We start from the raw sequence: 15,611 nt of genomic DNA, 5'->3' as shown, positions 1-15,611 counted from the left end.
GAGAACCTGAAAGCTTTTTCATAAGTAAGGAAATTCATGAGCCAGTATATATTCATCAGACAATATGTGGAAATCTAAGGCATCTTGAGAAAAAGTGCCTACTCTCAATTTATTCCATTTTCCTCTAATCTGTGGTGTTTAAGGTCCTTTCTCACACTCCCAGATCCTTGGAACGCTCGGGCTGGACTTTAAATAGACCTTAATATGTCTTTCTGTCTGCTGTCTTACAGGTGAGACATCTTTGTACAAAGCTTGACAGCAGACAACACTAAAATTGAGAACAGATTTTTTTTTTAAATCCATATCAGTTTAAATTTGACTTAAAGATGAAAAACTACCTTTTAATTATGGTCATGATTAGATAAGTGACGATGCAAAAACAGGTTTCATCTAGGGCAACTGAACTGCTCCATGTGTGTATTCAGAGTAATATCTATTTATTTTTCTGACAAAAATAAGTTTTGCCTACTCATCATTTCTATCTTACATGAGCCTTTGTGAGGCTAAATTTGTTAATGTATAGAAAGCACTCTGAGATGTTCAGATTGAAGTTTCTATATAAGGTCAAAATATGATTAACATTGTTATTATTTTATTACTTCTGCTAGCACTGCAGAATAAAGACAGTTTTGGGAGGGCAAGCTGCACTCTGTTGTGGATCATATATCACTAATAGAAATGGTTATTAAGGGACTGATCTAAATCCCATTTAATGTAGTGCAAAGATTCCTATTAGGTTCAATGAGAATTGGACCCGAGAGCCCTGATTTTGCAATGAGCTCTACATAAGTGCACACACAGATCTTATTGCAGGCTCAAATTCTGACTGAATTCTGACTGCAAAAGCTTTTACTGACGGTTCTAATGCATGAGCCTGAAAGAGTTCAGCTTTATTCTCATACTCACAATTAAGTTTGCAGTCAAATCAATGTATGTCACATCCAAAGGTTTCATATAATAAAATAATGTAAAATTAATATATAATTTTTAAAATTATGCTTGTAAAGGTATTTTGGATATGGTGTGACATACTGAAGTGGTTGGTTACCATACTGTATAATCCCAAAGTATGCAGTCATAAGGTAATAATTACGTGGTATGGAAGATGCTTCAGCCAAGCAGATAATATTTTTCATAGAAATCATTTTTTAAAATCTGAATGATAAAGAAGTGTTCTTATGCTGATTGCATAATGAGGCTTATTAAAATAATTGGGAGAAGAGCTACTGTACAAGTATCTGGACAGTATTTTGGAGAGAAGTTTCCATTAAGACACTTTATAATGAAAGTGCAAGCCAGTACTTGCTAAGATGTTTAAAATAAGAATAAACTTTGTAGGGGAGGGAAGTGCCTTGACAGCATATTGCACAAATATTGTATATACATCATAATTCTTCTAAACTTTAATCTAAGTTACTTCATTCCAGCAGTTACAAAATAAAAAAGTAAAGTATTTGCATATAAAAGTGCATGTATACAATTTTTCCTTTTTTCACCCTTCTTTGTTTTTAAACTCTTTGAGCTAGGATCTATGTCTTCCTTCTCTCTTTTATTGTGTTCAGCACAATGGGGCCCTGAACTTGATCAGAGGCCACCATAATAATATATATTTATATTATTAATAATAATGATACATCCACAAGAGTGGACCCCCTTTGAGGATCCAGGCCATATGCAGTATTACAACATAAAATAATGAAATATAATGAGTTGGCTGGTTTGATGAATATAACTAACAACCGCTATTTAAAATCTAATGTTGAGAGAGTACATAATGGTATATGATAATAAATAGGTTTTATTGGCATGAGTTTGCAAAGATTGCATTACTTAAGTATGTTGAAGGCACTAAACTCTTATTAATAAAACTTTAACACCACTATATGCCACAATATATTATGTTTATGCTACATTTTATAGAAAAGATATTCTGTACAATTTTGTAGTTTAAATTTGTTATAGATACTATTTTAGTATTTTTCCTTGGGTAACAGGTGCAGACACCAGAGTGACAGAAAAAAAAGAATAAAATTTTAAAACATCTAAAATGATCTAAATAAATGTATTGTTCATCAGGGAGCCATGATTTCAAGGTCTGGTATTTTGCAACCTCACAAAACTAGATACAGATGCTTTAAACCATTGGTAGGAATGGATTTCCATCTTTCCAAAGGCATAAAGATGTTTCTAGACCTAATGAATTCTAAAATGTTGGATTTAAGGTGTACAGATTATCTAATGGTGTACATTGGAGCTACGCCAATTTATGCTGGGAAGGGATTTGCCCTTAAAACTGTTTCTAGTCAAAGAAATGGCATTTATTTTGCCACCCTTAACTGTCCCACAAGTACTCTTCCTTCTAATCCATCGCTACCAAGATTACTAACATTCCAGACTGATAAGCAGTTTTCAAACAGCCACCATTTAAAGAAAAAAAAGTAAAAAATGTCTCCTCCTTTTACCCCAAATGTGAAATTCCCTCCCATTTCCATATTACTTTGACCCAAGATCCAGGATGGATATTCATTAATATATGGTTCTTTAATTTATAACATGTCTGTAGAAAAGAAGAAGTTTAATATATGGGATATCATTACATGATCAGTAGCATATAATTTCTATAAACCGTTATAGTGATAATAATATACATATGATGAACTCTGTATTTAGGGCCTTATCCTGTTCCCATTCAAGTTCATGATTTAATTTACCTTGACTTAATTTTTGCCTTTGGGCCCTGATTCTGCACACACACTTATGCATGTGAGCAACTTTATGCATATAAGTACTTATTGGCTTTAATAAAGCTGCTCATGTGGCTAAAGTTATGTTTTTACATGTTCAGAGGCTTGTTTTGAACCTGTATTATTTCTCACCTGCTCTTTGCTCATTGGTTTATATCATATAGGCCTACATTTTATATTCCACACTTTAGAATATATTTTAGACAGCTGGCATGTTAAAAAAAAAAAAAATTAAAAGTGTCAAAATGTTTCTTTCTCCTCAAATATGCAAACGTTCTCCCTTAAATTACAGTAATCCAAGCTGACAAATTGCAATCCTGGATTAGTGGCATTTAAGAAGGTCTATTACTTTGTGAACTACGAGCACTAAAAACATTTGCATTATTACTGAAGAGATGGAAATGCCCTCTTTATAATGGTGTAAAGGCAAGGATGATTTTGTGGTTAATGCATAAGACTGCACCTTAAAAGACCTGGGTTCAGTTCCTGGCTTTTCCAAAGACATCTTGTGTGACCTTCTAAACGTCATTTGGGCTTGTCTACATGAACATTTAGTTTGCAAACAAGATGGGATGTGAATCTACCCCGCACCACCCTGCCATGCACTAACTGTCCGTATGAACCTTGCTGTCATGTATTAACTGATCATTAGTTCATTTTGGTCTAGTCCCATTTCAAAGAGGACTAGATCAAAGCAAACTAACAAACTGTTAATGTGCATCAGCAGGGTCCACACAGATAGTTTAGTTGGCAAACTAGTGCAGAATAGATCCACACCTCATCTTGCTGCAAACTGATTGTTTTTGTAGATAAGCCCTTAATTTCTCTGCCCTCCAGATTGTCCTATTTATACTCAAAAGTCTCTTACAACTCACTGAAGAAGGATGATCTTGTGGTTAAAGTATTACACTGGAGTTAGGAGAATTGGGTTCAGTTACCAGCTCTGTCACAGACTTCCTCTGTGAACTTCAACAAGCTATTTAATTTCTCCGAACCTTGGTTCCCCATCTATAAAATGGGGATAATACTTCCTTCCTCTTACCTTTTGCCTGACTTACCTGTTCAGAGCATAAGCTGTTTGCAGCAAGGACTGTTTGTTATTTTGTGTATATGTGCAGCCACTGCCTAACAAAATGGGGGCTCTCGGAACTTCTGTCATATTAATAATAAAATGATTTGCTTCTATTAGATTGCAAGATACTTAATATTAACATCTAGAAAAGCAATTTAAGATAGTTTTTGAAAGTATTAAAATGAATACTGTTTATTTGCCCATCTAAGGCTGCTACCATAAAACTAATGGTAATAAGGAACCTGGGCTTCTTGGGGAGAGATAATAGAGAATATAGTGACAATATCAATAATAATAATTAATAAAAAATAAACACTCCAAAATTTTAAAATTACTTTTTTTCTAAAATGTGTCATAAACAAAATATGCGATGGCATATGGTATTTATTCAGTTTTGTGTTGCCCTCTGCATAATGACTCCTGGCTTCATTACTTGTGGGGATAGAACGATGTCAAATTTTTACCAATAAAAACCTTTATTCCACCACACACCATCATGGAATCTTTGCTACTTTGTAATAATTAAATCTTTTAATGTAAATATCTGACAAGAGAATCAAGAATGGTAGGTGTATCGTTTCCTTTTTGGCTATGTATCTGTATTTAAAGTGAACTATGTCTTATTTTATATCTTTTCAGCAGTACATTAAATAGTATCTAGCCTTGGAGGTTTTTTTTCACATGCACAAAGTTTCAAGAGAGTTTACAAAAAATACACGAACAAGCCCAATTAAGAGAACAATGGGATTTTGAAAATATTGTTTTTTTTTTTTTTTTATGAAAAGGAAGCCTTTACTTTGGCAATGTCTACATTTCAACTTAGTAGTAGGCTAGAGGAAAATACCTTCTATCAGGGCCGCCCAGAGGGGGGGGCAAGTGGGCCAATTTGCCCCAGGCCCTGCAGGGGCCCCCACGAGAGTTTTTTGGGGCCCCTGGAGCAGGGTCCTTCACTCACTCCGGGAGCCCCAGAAAACTCTCGCGGGGCCCGGGCCCCCAGAGCTTCTTTTGCTCCGGGTCTTCGGCGGCAGTTTGGCGGCAGGGGGTCCTTCAGCTCCAGGACCCGCCGCTGAAGTGCCCTGAAGACCCGCGGTGGGGGGTCCTTCCACCCCGGGACCCGCCGCCGAAGACCCCAGGCCTCCTGAATCCTCCGGGCGGCCCTGCCTTCTATTAATTTAATTTAGTTCTTCATGAAAGTTGCTGTCATATTAGTGAATCCTAAGATTATAAGTTTATCATGTGTCCCAGTTTCCTTTTTGCTGAGAAATTGCAAAGCAAAACTAGAACACAATGAAATCCACTTTTGTTTGCCCTGCTAAGACATACATGCGTGTATGAGTAATAATAGCTACTTGTGCTTAAAGTTAAACATGTGCATAAGTCTTTGCAACATCAGGGCCTCAGATTGCAGAGTAGGCGTTTCCTCTTCTTGTGCATATGGTACATACATGTGCAGATTTAATTCTCATGTATTGCTGCTCTTATTTTAGGTAATAATTGCCCTAGCAGAGAAACATCGATCTCACATTCCCTACAGGAACTCTATGATGACTTCGGTGCTCAGAGACAGCCTGGGAGGAAACTGCATGACCACCATGATTGCAACACTCTCTTTAGACAAAAGAAACATAGATGTAAGTCATCCCTTTCTGAACTTGTGAATTTGTTAATATTTGTTTTTCATGTGTGTATGCTTAAATTTCTGACACACTGAAGTTTTAAAAATCTATCTTGCCAATGTCTCCAAGGTGCAATCCTGTCAATGGAAATTGCAGTATGATAGACTAAAATCATCACGTATGTCCACTACATAAGGGATCTATGTGTAATTGACTTCAGATTTCAAAGCCAAATTCTGATCAATTATGTGGGTGAATATAATCTCTGTCTATAATATTATAGTACCCTTGACAGATCTTACAAGATATGTACCAGTATTAAATTAGCTGGGTTCAGAATCAGGCTCTAATATATCCTTTGTGAATTGTGTTATTCTTTAAGTAACCTCAGATGAGGGGAAAAAGTGATGCCTAGTGATGAATAGGTGAACACTTAAAACCAGCTTCCTGATGATGAAGAAATGTGTGAATTGTGAGTAAGATTTGGCAAGGAATTTCCCCCAGGGCATGTTGATAAGGAATGCTGGTGCAGTCCTGCCCCCCTGAAGTCCATATCAGCACTCCCATAGACTTCAGTGAGGCCAGGATTTCACTCTTTGGGTATTGGGGGAGGGTTATGGGAGGGGTGGGTTGATTGGGGTGCTGGCAGGAGTGTGTGCACATGTTTTGGTTTGTTGGCCTTTCTGTGGATCAAGTTGGTTTATCTACCTGTCTTTCCTGTCTTTTTTTTAAATTTAGACATGTTCTAGGTCAGTGATTCTCAACCTATTTATCATTGTGGGCTGCATATGTGGCCAACAATGTGTTACCTGGGCTGCAGATTGAGAACCACAGTGCTCCCCCAACCCTCCCACAGACCCCTATGCCCAGTGCCCCTTTCTTCCCCCGCCCAGAGACACCTCTACAGAGTGGGGGCGTGGGGTGGGCGTCAGGAACCCCACACCCCACCACGCGGGGCTGTGTGGCAGCCCCGACCCCAGACCCCACTATGCGGCAGCCCCAATCCCGGACCCCACCGTGGGGGGCCGGGCAGCAGCCCCAGCCCTGACCCTGGATCCTGCTGTGCGAGACCGGGTGGAGACCCCAGACCCCGCCATGCAGCAGCCCCAGCCCCAGCCCCATCTCAGGACTCTGCCATGCGGGGCAGGGCAACAGCCCCAGCCCCGACCCTGGACCCCAGTGTGTGGGGCGGTGCAGCAGCCCTGATCCAGGGCCCGACCAGGCTCCAGTTGTGTGCTAATTGGGCCGCATGCGGCCCGAGGATTGAGAATCACTGTTCTAGGTATTCTGCAGGTTGTGCCTGGAGGAGCTATAATCTAGTTAAATCCTAACCTTCCATAAAATCAGAACATTTTAAAATGAACAAAAAACAAGTTATTCTTAGACGTATAGTGGAAAGAACTACACCTGGAAAAGGGAAATAAGATGATCTTTTACTAGCTGAAGCACAAGAGCAGATACATTTCTAATGCACTTAAGAGTTGCGAACAGGTAATTGTGCAGGCATAACTTGTAGCTGCACATGCAAACTACATAATTCTGTCTATGCAATTACCTGTGTTGTGTGCTGCTGTCACCCATTTTGTACATCCAGTCACCAATTTGTACTCTGGTAAGTCAATTTCGTATTGGAATTTAGGCTCCTGTTTAGAAATACTTGATCCAATCACTGAATCAGCCAGAATGAGCCAGGTAATAATGGTACAGTGAAAGTTTTCACTTTCTTGCTGTAATGTCTACTAGATACTACGCTTTATTCATTTGGGCTCAAATTTTCCAAAAAAAATTTAGTCTGAGGCAGACGTACAACAATAAAATTTCAACCCAAATGAATAAAGTTTGGTAATGTTATGTAAAACTTAAAATAGGATCAATTATAGTAAGAAGTGTTGGACAACAATAATAGGTGGTGCTGCTAGTCCAGTCTATAATATGTAATTTAATAATTAAATATGAAATCATTGTGATAGGAAATTTTTTAGGATACCTGTCTTGAAAGGAAATGCTTTGGATTTGCCTCAATATATATTTTTGAAAAATGCCACAGAATGTATTAGAAGTTGTTTATCCTGTAACTGCTTTCTGTTCTACTGATGTTCCCTTTCATTTAGAGGGCTAGATCCAGCGAGTGGTGTGGGGATAGGGGATACTTTCTCTTTGAAAGTCCTTTGACTTTGCAATTTGCTTTCCCCTTAGCTCACCAAAGTCTGGATTTGTTAACTTTTTGCTGCAAATCCTACCTCTTTTTTGTGAGCATTGGTGATAAAATGGGCTGATAAGTTGGATATGGATGCCTTTATTTGAGAGTTTTATCAGGCAGGTTAATATGTTAATAGTTAGAATAGTTGCACTGAAGTTTGGTTTTTTTAGAGATTTGAAGTGCCAGGAGTGTGAGATTGGTACTGTAAAATAAATTTAAAATTTCCTCCTTAAAATAGTTAGCACTCAGAGTTTACATCAGTGCATGCTAAAGGGGTTGTTTTTTTCCTTCCAGGAATCTATATCAACATGCAGATTTGCACAGCGAGTTGCACTTATTAAGAATGAGGCAGTTCTTAATGAAGAAATTGATCCTAGACTGGTAAGAGGGTTTTTGGGTGATGGTGTTTTTTGTTTTGTTTTAGTAAAAAGGTACAGCTACATATATGTTGAGGATTTCATGATCCCAATCAGTCATGTTTAGATACAAATTCCAGCTTTTGCTGTAAAATTGCTGCTGCTGTTGTTTTTATTTTGCCGTCTGAGAATAATTACAATTAAACTGACCTTTTTAAAAGCTCATAATGGCATGGGAAACTCCTACAGTCATTAAAAAGGAACCATACTTTTCATAACAATCCTTGTGCATCCTCCAGGGCAATTGTTCCCCAAACTGTGGTCCACAGACCACCAGTAGCCTACAGGGCTCTTGTTAGTGATTTATAGAGCGCTGGCTGGTCAGTTGATGGTGGCCTTTTCCTATTCTTCCACCTGCTGTATTTCATGAAAGACAGTAATGCATACATTAACCATTTTCCTAATATTACTTTTTCATATAAGCAATTGCTTACAATTGCCACAAGAGATATTAGGTGATGGGAACTTAGGGTTTCATCCTGCTCCATTGAAGTTGATAGGAATTTCCCCATTGACTTCAATGGGAGCAAGATGAAGCCCTGGGTGGAGAAATGAAATAGCAAATGAAAGGGCAGATTGTCCAGAAGAGGTCTATGTTAAGATGTGGTCTATATTAGGAAAAAGTTTGCTATCATTATGTTCTAAGGATTTCATTATAGGGATTTCTTATCATATGAAGAAGTGACTGACTACCAGCTATGAAGGGGCATCTGGCTTTATATACTATATAGATCAGTAATACTCAGTATGTGCTAACAGAGCTCCCATGGAATCAATGGAGCTTTTACCATTGACTTCAATAGGAGTAGATAGGCCAGTGCTGAGCACTTCGAATAATCCTACCTAATATCAATAAAAATAAATATTAGATATTATGAGTAACATGAGCTGACCATTGAAGTTTATGAATTCACAAGGCTTGTGAATGGTGACTTTGAAATTAATTATCATTAATGATGATTAAATAATGTTGATAGGGACTGATTCTGATCTCAGATCCCCTTATTTGTTGTTGCCAAATAGTTGACTTAAAATATCTATTTTATGTCACTGTAAATTATCTCATGGTGAAGTCCATAGCAGTACTGACTAGTGTTCCGTACATTATTTCCAAGGAAGACTCATTACCATGCCATATGAGCCAGATCACTGACAAATATGCAGTCGAACGGTTGGTAAAACTAAGGAACTTTGTGCTTGAGCTAAGAGCACTGAGATGAAGTGAGTCTGAAACTGTTATTCTACAGTGGGGCCACTTCTCTGTTAGTGCAGAATGAAGACTGGTTAATTCTCAAAAGGAAGACCATATATATGAACATCTCATAGTTTTAACTATTTGCTTTTGAAATTAAAACCTCTGAGAACTGTTCACTCTGTAAAATTATCATTGATAACCTTACTGTACAATGGAGAATTCACTCCTGAAGATGACTTAGCTTAACTCTGACACTTTTTTATACATAGACCATAAATATATTAGAAATCAAAATCAAACTAAACTTTCAGCACAGATCAAATATAGTAAGTACACAATGAAATATTCCATTCTGTAAGATTTAGATTTAGTAGTATCAGCCAATGACAAATCTGTTAGTGAATTATATTTTTGAATCTACTATTTGACCTTTAAGGTATATTCTCCTTTTCTGCTGATAATACTTCTGCTTCTCGGTTACAGTATAGAATAAACGTACATTCCAGGGAGTCTCTTTACAATGTGGCATTTATATGAGGACAGCAAACTCCTTTGTTTGTTTGAATCTTTTCGAGGATTTGAGTAGGGGTTGTTTTCACAGCCTATTATGAAGGTTGCGTGACACTTCCGATTATAAGACCCTGTTTTCAGTTGCTTATAACTTTGCCAAATCTTAGGGCTGAAATTTTCCATTCAGGATATCTGCCACAGGCTGAATTTGTTTGTTTGTTTGTTTGTTTGTTTGAAAATTTCAGCCAAAATTGTGTTGCTGATTCTGAGAAGAACACGGCTATGGAAAAATGTTGTTTTGTTTTGTGACCCTTTTATTTGTACAGCTCTAGTGCACCCATGCTTTGGGGGCAGGGACTTGAAATTTTGGCAGAGGGGCAGACTTTGTGTCAGGGATATCTCATCTCTGTGAAAATACACCCACATGTGGCCAAGTTGTAAGCCTTTGGAAGCCAGTTTCCATATGCTCAGTAGAGATCACTTAGATTTTATCAGCTAAATGCCCTGAAGATTTCACTCACATTAAGCATGCTCCAGCCCAGGGCTCAGCAGGACTTTCTCGTCAATTGCAGCTCTGGGCTGCTGTGGTGCCCTGCTAGATCTGGAAACCTGAACTGGGGAGCAGGGAGCCTGTTTTTTCCTGTGTGCTCAGTGACCCTCTACTGGGCCCAGGCAGTGTGAAGGAAGAAGCTGCCTGATTTGAATGTAGAGGGGACAAGAGCTGGAAGTGCAGGGTGGGGGTAATAGAGGGAGTAGATTGGGACAAGGGGAATTAGGGGATTAGGGGAAGGGGAGTCAAAAGTAAGACAGGGGTTGTTGGATGTGGAAAGAGGAAAATTGGGACTGGGAGTTCAGATACTATAATTAGCACAATAGAAAAGCTGTTAGAAAATTAATAATTCTATCTTCAGAGGAGGGTTTGAATAGTGTGCAGTAAGTAAGGCACATGCCACACATTGAACAGTTAGTAGAAAATAAAATATTGAATAGCTGCTCATTAAGTGAGCACTGTCCATCCTGTGCCCTGAATGCAACAGGACTCTTGTGAAAAAAACAGTATGTGATCAAGTAATTCAAACATGTATCACAGTTAATTCAGCCCTCTCTGTGTATGAAGTTTGCACAGGCAACTTTAATTCTGACATTTACTAACTTTTGAGTCTTTGACTTTGTAAACTTAAGTGTTGCTTCTACTGGAGTTTTCCAAATGGCTACTACATCAATGGCAGCCAAGTCTATGATGTCCAGTAAACACTCCAGCCTGATTGGTTTACTTTCCATATTTCATTGCCAAAATTCCTTTCCACAATAGCACATAGTACTTCTTGTGACGTGTTTCATTGTGCTCACTGCACTTCCTGTGTAGCTAAAGTAATTTAACTTTCAAACCCATGCTTTTCTCTGCCTTACCTTTCCCAAGCATGCTGCAGTTGCCTATGTACTGCTTGCCATGTGCTATTGCTTCTTTACTGTTCACAAAGTCAGTATGTGTGAATGCTTGTCTATTTTATATTTCTCTTTATTCTAATTTTGTTTTCATCCATAAGTAATAATTTTCTTATTAAAGATGGTCAGGAAGAAGAAAAAAGGGAGGAAAAAAATAACATCTGGTAAACAGAAGAACATTGATGGGATTTGTGTCAGTGGATACTTTATTGTTTCATATTGATGGCTTGAGATCAGAGAATTCTAAATGTAATCCTCATGTATATATCATCATCTGCCTTCCCTGATTAGTAATGGCATAATCTAGTAGGAAGATGGTACACCACATTTAGTACCACAAGCATCCTGACATTTTAGCTGAGAAAAACATCTTAATGCAGACATATTTTCCCTTGGCATTACCATTACCATCTTATCATTTTTATTTAATTTTTTTAGACACAATGGGTCTCTTTATGGTTTCTGTTAATGCTGAAACTTTGCATTTAAGCCATGTGTACAGGTTTGATCCTTTAGAAGTTCGGTTAGATAAATACTACAAGAATAGAATTTACTTTTCTATGCTACAGTTAGTGCTATACAAAACTCCTAGCATAGAGAAGTGAGGGTTCTTATAGCCCCTTGCACAGTAAAATAATCCGAAAAATTAGAAGTCCTGAGCATCCAGCACCTTCCGGTAACTTCAGTGGGCTCTGCTAGGTGCTCAGCGCTTTTGAAAATTAGGGCACTTAAACATGTAAGTAAGGACTTAGGAATCTAATTTTCACTATTCATTTTTAAATCTTGGCTGTAAGCTTTAATTATTTCTTTATAATCCATTATTGGTTTTTTTTTACTAGCATATTAGAAGTTTAAATATGTCAAGTTTTCTCCAGCTTCTGAAATAAGAATTTCAGAGTTAGTTCTCCACTTTTCTGTTATAGAAGTGATTCACTGGATCTCAGGAGAAAAAACAGTGGGAGTGCCATCTACATTTGTCTTGTTTCTTACAAATCTTGGTCCTTGCACTGGCAGAGATAGCAATGCAAGGTTGAACTCACTATACTTAGGGTGGGCAGAGATGAGAACTTTTACTGAGTTTTAGAAATTAACTATTCTTTCTAAGCTTACATTTGGCTTCCTTTAATCTCGTGTTTTCTGTAACAATAATTATTGATCCATGTTCATTTAGATGGCTATTTAAACTTAGAAGCATTCAGCAGAAATGGGAGGGAAAGAGGGTGGCAATAGCCATCTTAGTGATAAAATAGTTACAGCTTCATAGGTCTGTAGAAATAAGGTTACACTGCTGAGGTGGCATGCTTAATCCAGCACACAGTATGATGTAAGGCTTGGAACTGTTCCTTGGAGCTATCTTCAGGAAGGTCTGCTGTACTTCACTCTATCCAGGAAAAGAGGTTCCATTGCTCCAGTCACCATTAAGGAAGGAGGAAGAAGAATAAATCAGGAATAAAAATGGGATTTCTATCATAAAATGTTAGTAGTCCTTGTTCAGCTCCTGAGGGAAGCAGGGAGGATTGAGGAAGAGAGCAGGGGGCTGAGAAGGAAGTTCCAGAAGAGGAGATGGGTAATAATCCACACTCGTAAAGGAAAAGTTTGCCACAAAAAAAGTGGGAAACTGCTTCCTTTGTATATGTAACAGAATTAGAATATACACATTTCTCTATTTGACTTGTGGCTAATATTTCCATTAAAAGATGCTATATGCAACAGCCAGATTCATTGCATATTTACTTCATTTGATGAGAAGGTCTGAACTCCTGAAACTTGGTACATTAGGAAGTAAAATAAAAAGTAATTTTCTGCACTGGTTACAGAACCAATAACTTGTTTCCTTTGAAAACTCAGAGAGCATCATTTTAAGGAATGACCAGTCCAGTACACTACAGCACATAATGATAGATGTCTCAGCAAGTGGGCTGCATATTGAAGATCAAACGATAGTCTCTTCTGACGCAGTACAACATTTGGGTAATGTTACATAAATTTCTCCAGAGGGGGAAAGCTTGGATGCAGTGAGGAAAGAGTGATAGATGAGTTGCAGTATATAGAGAACAACAAAGATCTCAGAAGGAATATAAGTTCAAGATAAAATCTCATTATATTATTTTGTTGATATCCAACTACTAGTATTGGAACCCATAATTCTTAGCCTCCATTTCTGCAATTTTATGTCCACTGTCTTTGAAAACTGGACCATTGCTTTTCATCTTTGAAGAACACAGAATTTGAATGATTCTAGTTTAAACTATTTTTGGTCCCTTTTTTGTTCAGCATAACTTCTATAATCAATTCTTTTTAATACTCTAAAATAAACATTATAATTTCTGAAGTCTGACACGGTTAATTTTTAATTGTATATTTTGTATTTCTGTGGACCCATAATTGGTTAATTTAAAAAAAGTGAAGAAAGGGTTTTATATGACATAGGAGGCAGTTGATTTCTCAGGCATGTTTTTTTCTTTTGATTAATGAGTATCCTAACTGTGACTGACATTTACTGTTATCTAACACATTTCAGCCACAACTGTTAATGGTTCTGTGTTTATTTTAACTTGTTCTGAAAGTTCAGAGGGGATAGGAGTGATCCTTGCTGGGTCTTCTCAGACATTGCTATAAATTCTTTCTCCCACAACTCTAGCTATTAAAAAAACTTAAAATGAGAGACAAAATGAAGGATAATAGAAGAAGTTTAACATTGCATGAGACTTTTTTTACCATATAGGATTAAATCCTGCCACACCCTTTTCATGGCCACAGAAGTCTTAATTGCAGTGGAACACATACAGGGTCTCCAACATTTACTAAATACTGCAGAGCTTTTCTTCACATGTTCAGTGTGCTGCTGTCTTCAAGGTGGTGTTTGGGGAGCAAAGCATAGTTGGACTAGGGAGGGTCAGAAATGGAGTTAGTGGATCTGCGATTTTATGAATCTATTGGCCATTCACTCCCATGGAATAAGGGAATAAAGCACAAGAACCACAGAGGCTACATGGTTTCATGACCACACTGAGGCCTAAGGGGATTCCTTGTCCATCACTACCACAGTTCTCTTCCCAGTGCACAGCTGTGTGTGCTGGGCTTAAGATTTGGCACATAAATTTGAACAACATACTAGTTTCATGATTCATCATCTTTACTGTAAGTGCGGGTCATACAAAGGGTGTGCGTAATACCTTAATGCTACTAAGGTAAATTTGACTCTGATATGTATTTTATCTCTCACTATGGAGAGATACTGTATGTTTTTCACTGTGTATCTCAGCTAAACTGACCAACAGATTTGGAATCTTTTGATGCCCATTTCCTTCTCTTCTTCTTTAAAGCAGTTTAGCTTTAACTACCTCTGTTTCTAGACAAAAGCAGGATTTAGTTCAAACTAAAAACCAAATGCTGAGCCTCAATTGAATCTAGTATGCTGTTGGCACTAATTAAAAACTAAAATAATAGTGTGATGTTCCCCTGGTGTTATCTGGACCAGTGATCTGCTAGGTCACTCCAATCCTTGACTCCGGGAGCCAGCCTTACCCTGCTCTGCTGTGAGAACCCTAACTCCTGAGCTGTTCACGCACAGCCTCTAGTGTGTAAGTTGCTCCCAGCTACGTGAGTGAGCATTTTTGGCCAGCCGCTGCTTGGACTGTGCAACCGAATGACACTAGCCAATATCTCTGGTCCCAAACAGAACCCTAGGAACTTCCGTCTTGCAGTGTCCAGTTATGCCTGCTGGACGCTGCAAGCTTATATGAGTTCATCAATTTAACAAAGAAATTGTTAGCCCAAAGGCTTGTTATCCCAAGGGGAGTCTCTGACACACTTCAAACCAAGCACACTGCTTCAGGTAGAATAAACAAACAAATGTATTAACTACAAAAAATAGATTTTAAGTGATTATAAGTCAAAGCATAACAAGTCAGATTTGGTCAAATGAAATAAAAGCAAAATAGATTCTAAGGTGATCGTAACACTTTCAGTGCCCTTACAAACTTAGATGCTTCTCACCACAGGCTGGCTGGTTGCCCTTCAGCCAGGCTCTCCCCTTTGATCAGCGCTTCAGTCGCTTGGTGGTGATGTCTGTAGATGGAGGTGGAAGAGACGGGAAGAGCATGGCAAACGTCTCTCCCTTTTATCATGTTCTTTCTTCCCTCTTGGCTTTGCCCTCCCCCCCCTTCAGGGTCAGGTGAGCATTACCTCATCGTAGTCCCTGACTGACCAAAGGAAGGGGGGTGACTTACTGGAGAATCCAACAGATCCTTTGTTGCTGCCTAGGCCAGTGTCCTTTGTTCCTGTGAGGCTACACTGGGTTTGTCCCATACATGCCCTGATGAGGTGTGAAATGCCCCTCTGTTCCTGGAGAGTTTTGCCTGGGCTTGTTTTAAGCCATGAGGACACATTTTCAGCCTCATAACTATATA

General features: G+C 38.3%; 1 protein-coding gene across 15 annotated transcripts in view; it reads left to right on the top strand.

Moving 5' to 3' along the window:
* The window catches only part of KIF6 (kinesin family member 6), a 378,942-nt gene that overhangs the window by 165,154 nt on the left and 198,177 nt on the right, over positions 1-15,611 (top strand). For all 15 annotated transcript variants that reach the window (XR_010599843.1, XR_010599844.1, XM_042848514.2 and 12 more), the window contains 2 exons: positions 5,304-5,447; positions 7,927-8,013. Coding sequence is in view for 13 of the 15 variants with exons in the window: in XM_042848514.2 (XP_042704448.2) it covers positions 5,304-5,447; positions 7,927-8,013 (231 nt within the window). In the remaining 2 variants the exon portion in view is untranslated. The remainder of the gene's footprint in view (positions 1-5,303; positions 5,448-7,926; positions 8,014-15,611) is intronic.

Source organism: Chrysemys picta, chromosome 3 (genome assembly GCF_011386835.1).
Source record: "Chrysemys picta bellii isolate R12L10 chromosome 3, ASM1138683v2, whole genome shotgun sequence".
Classification (NCBI taxonomy): Eukaryota; Metazoa; Chordata; order Testudines; family Emydidae; genus Chrysemys; species Chrysemys picta.
Note: the sequence above shows the minus strand (reverse complement) of the source record. Positions and strands in the feature narration are given on the sequence as shown.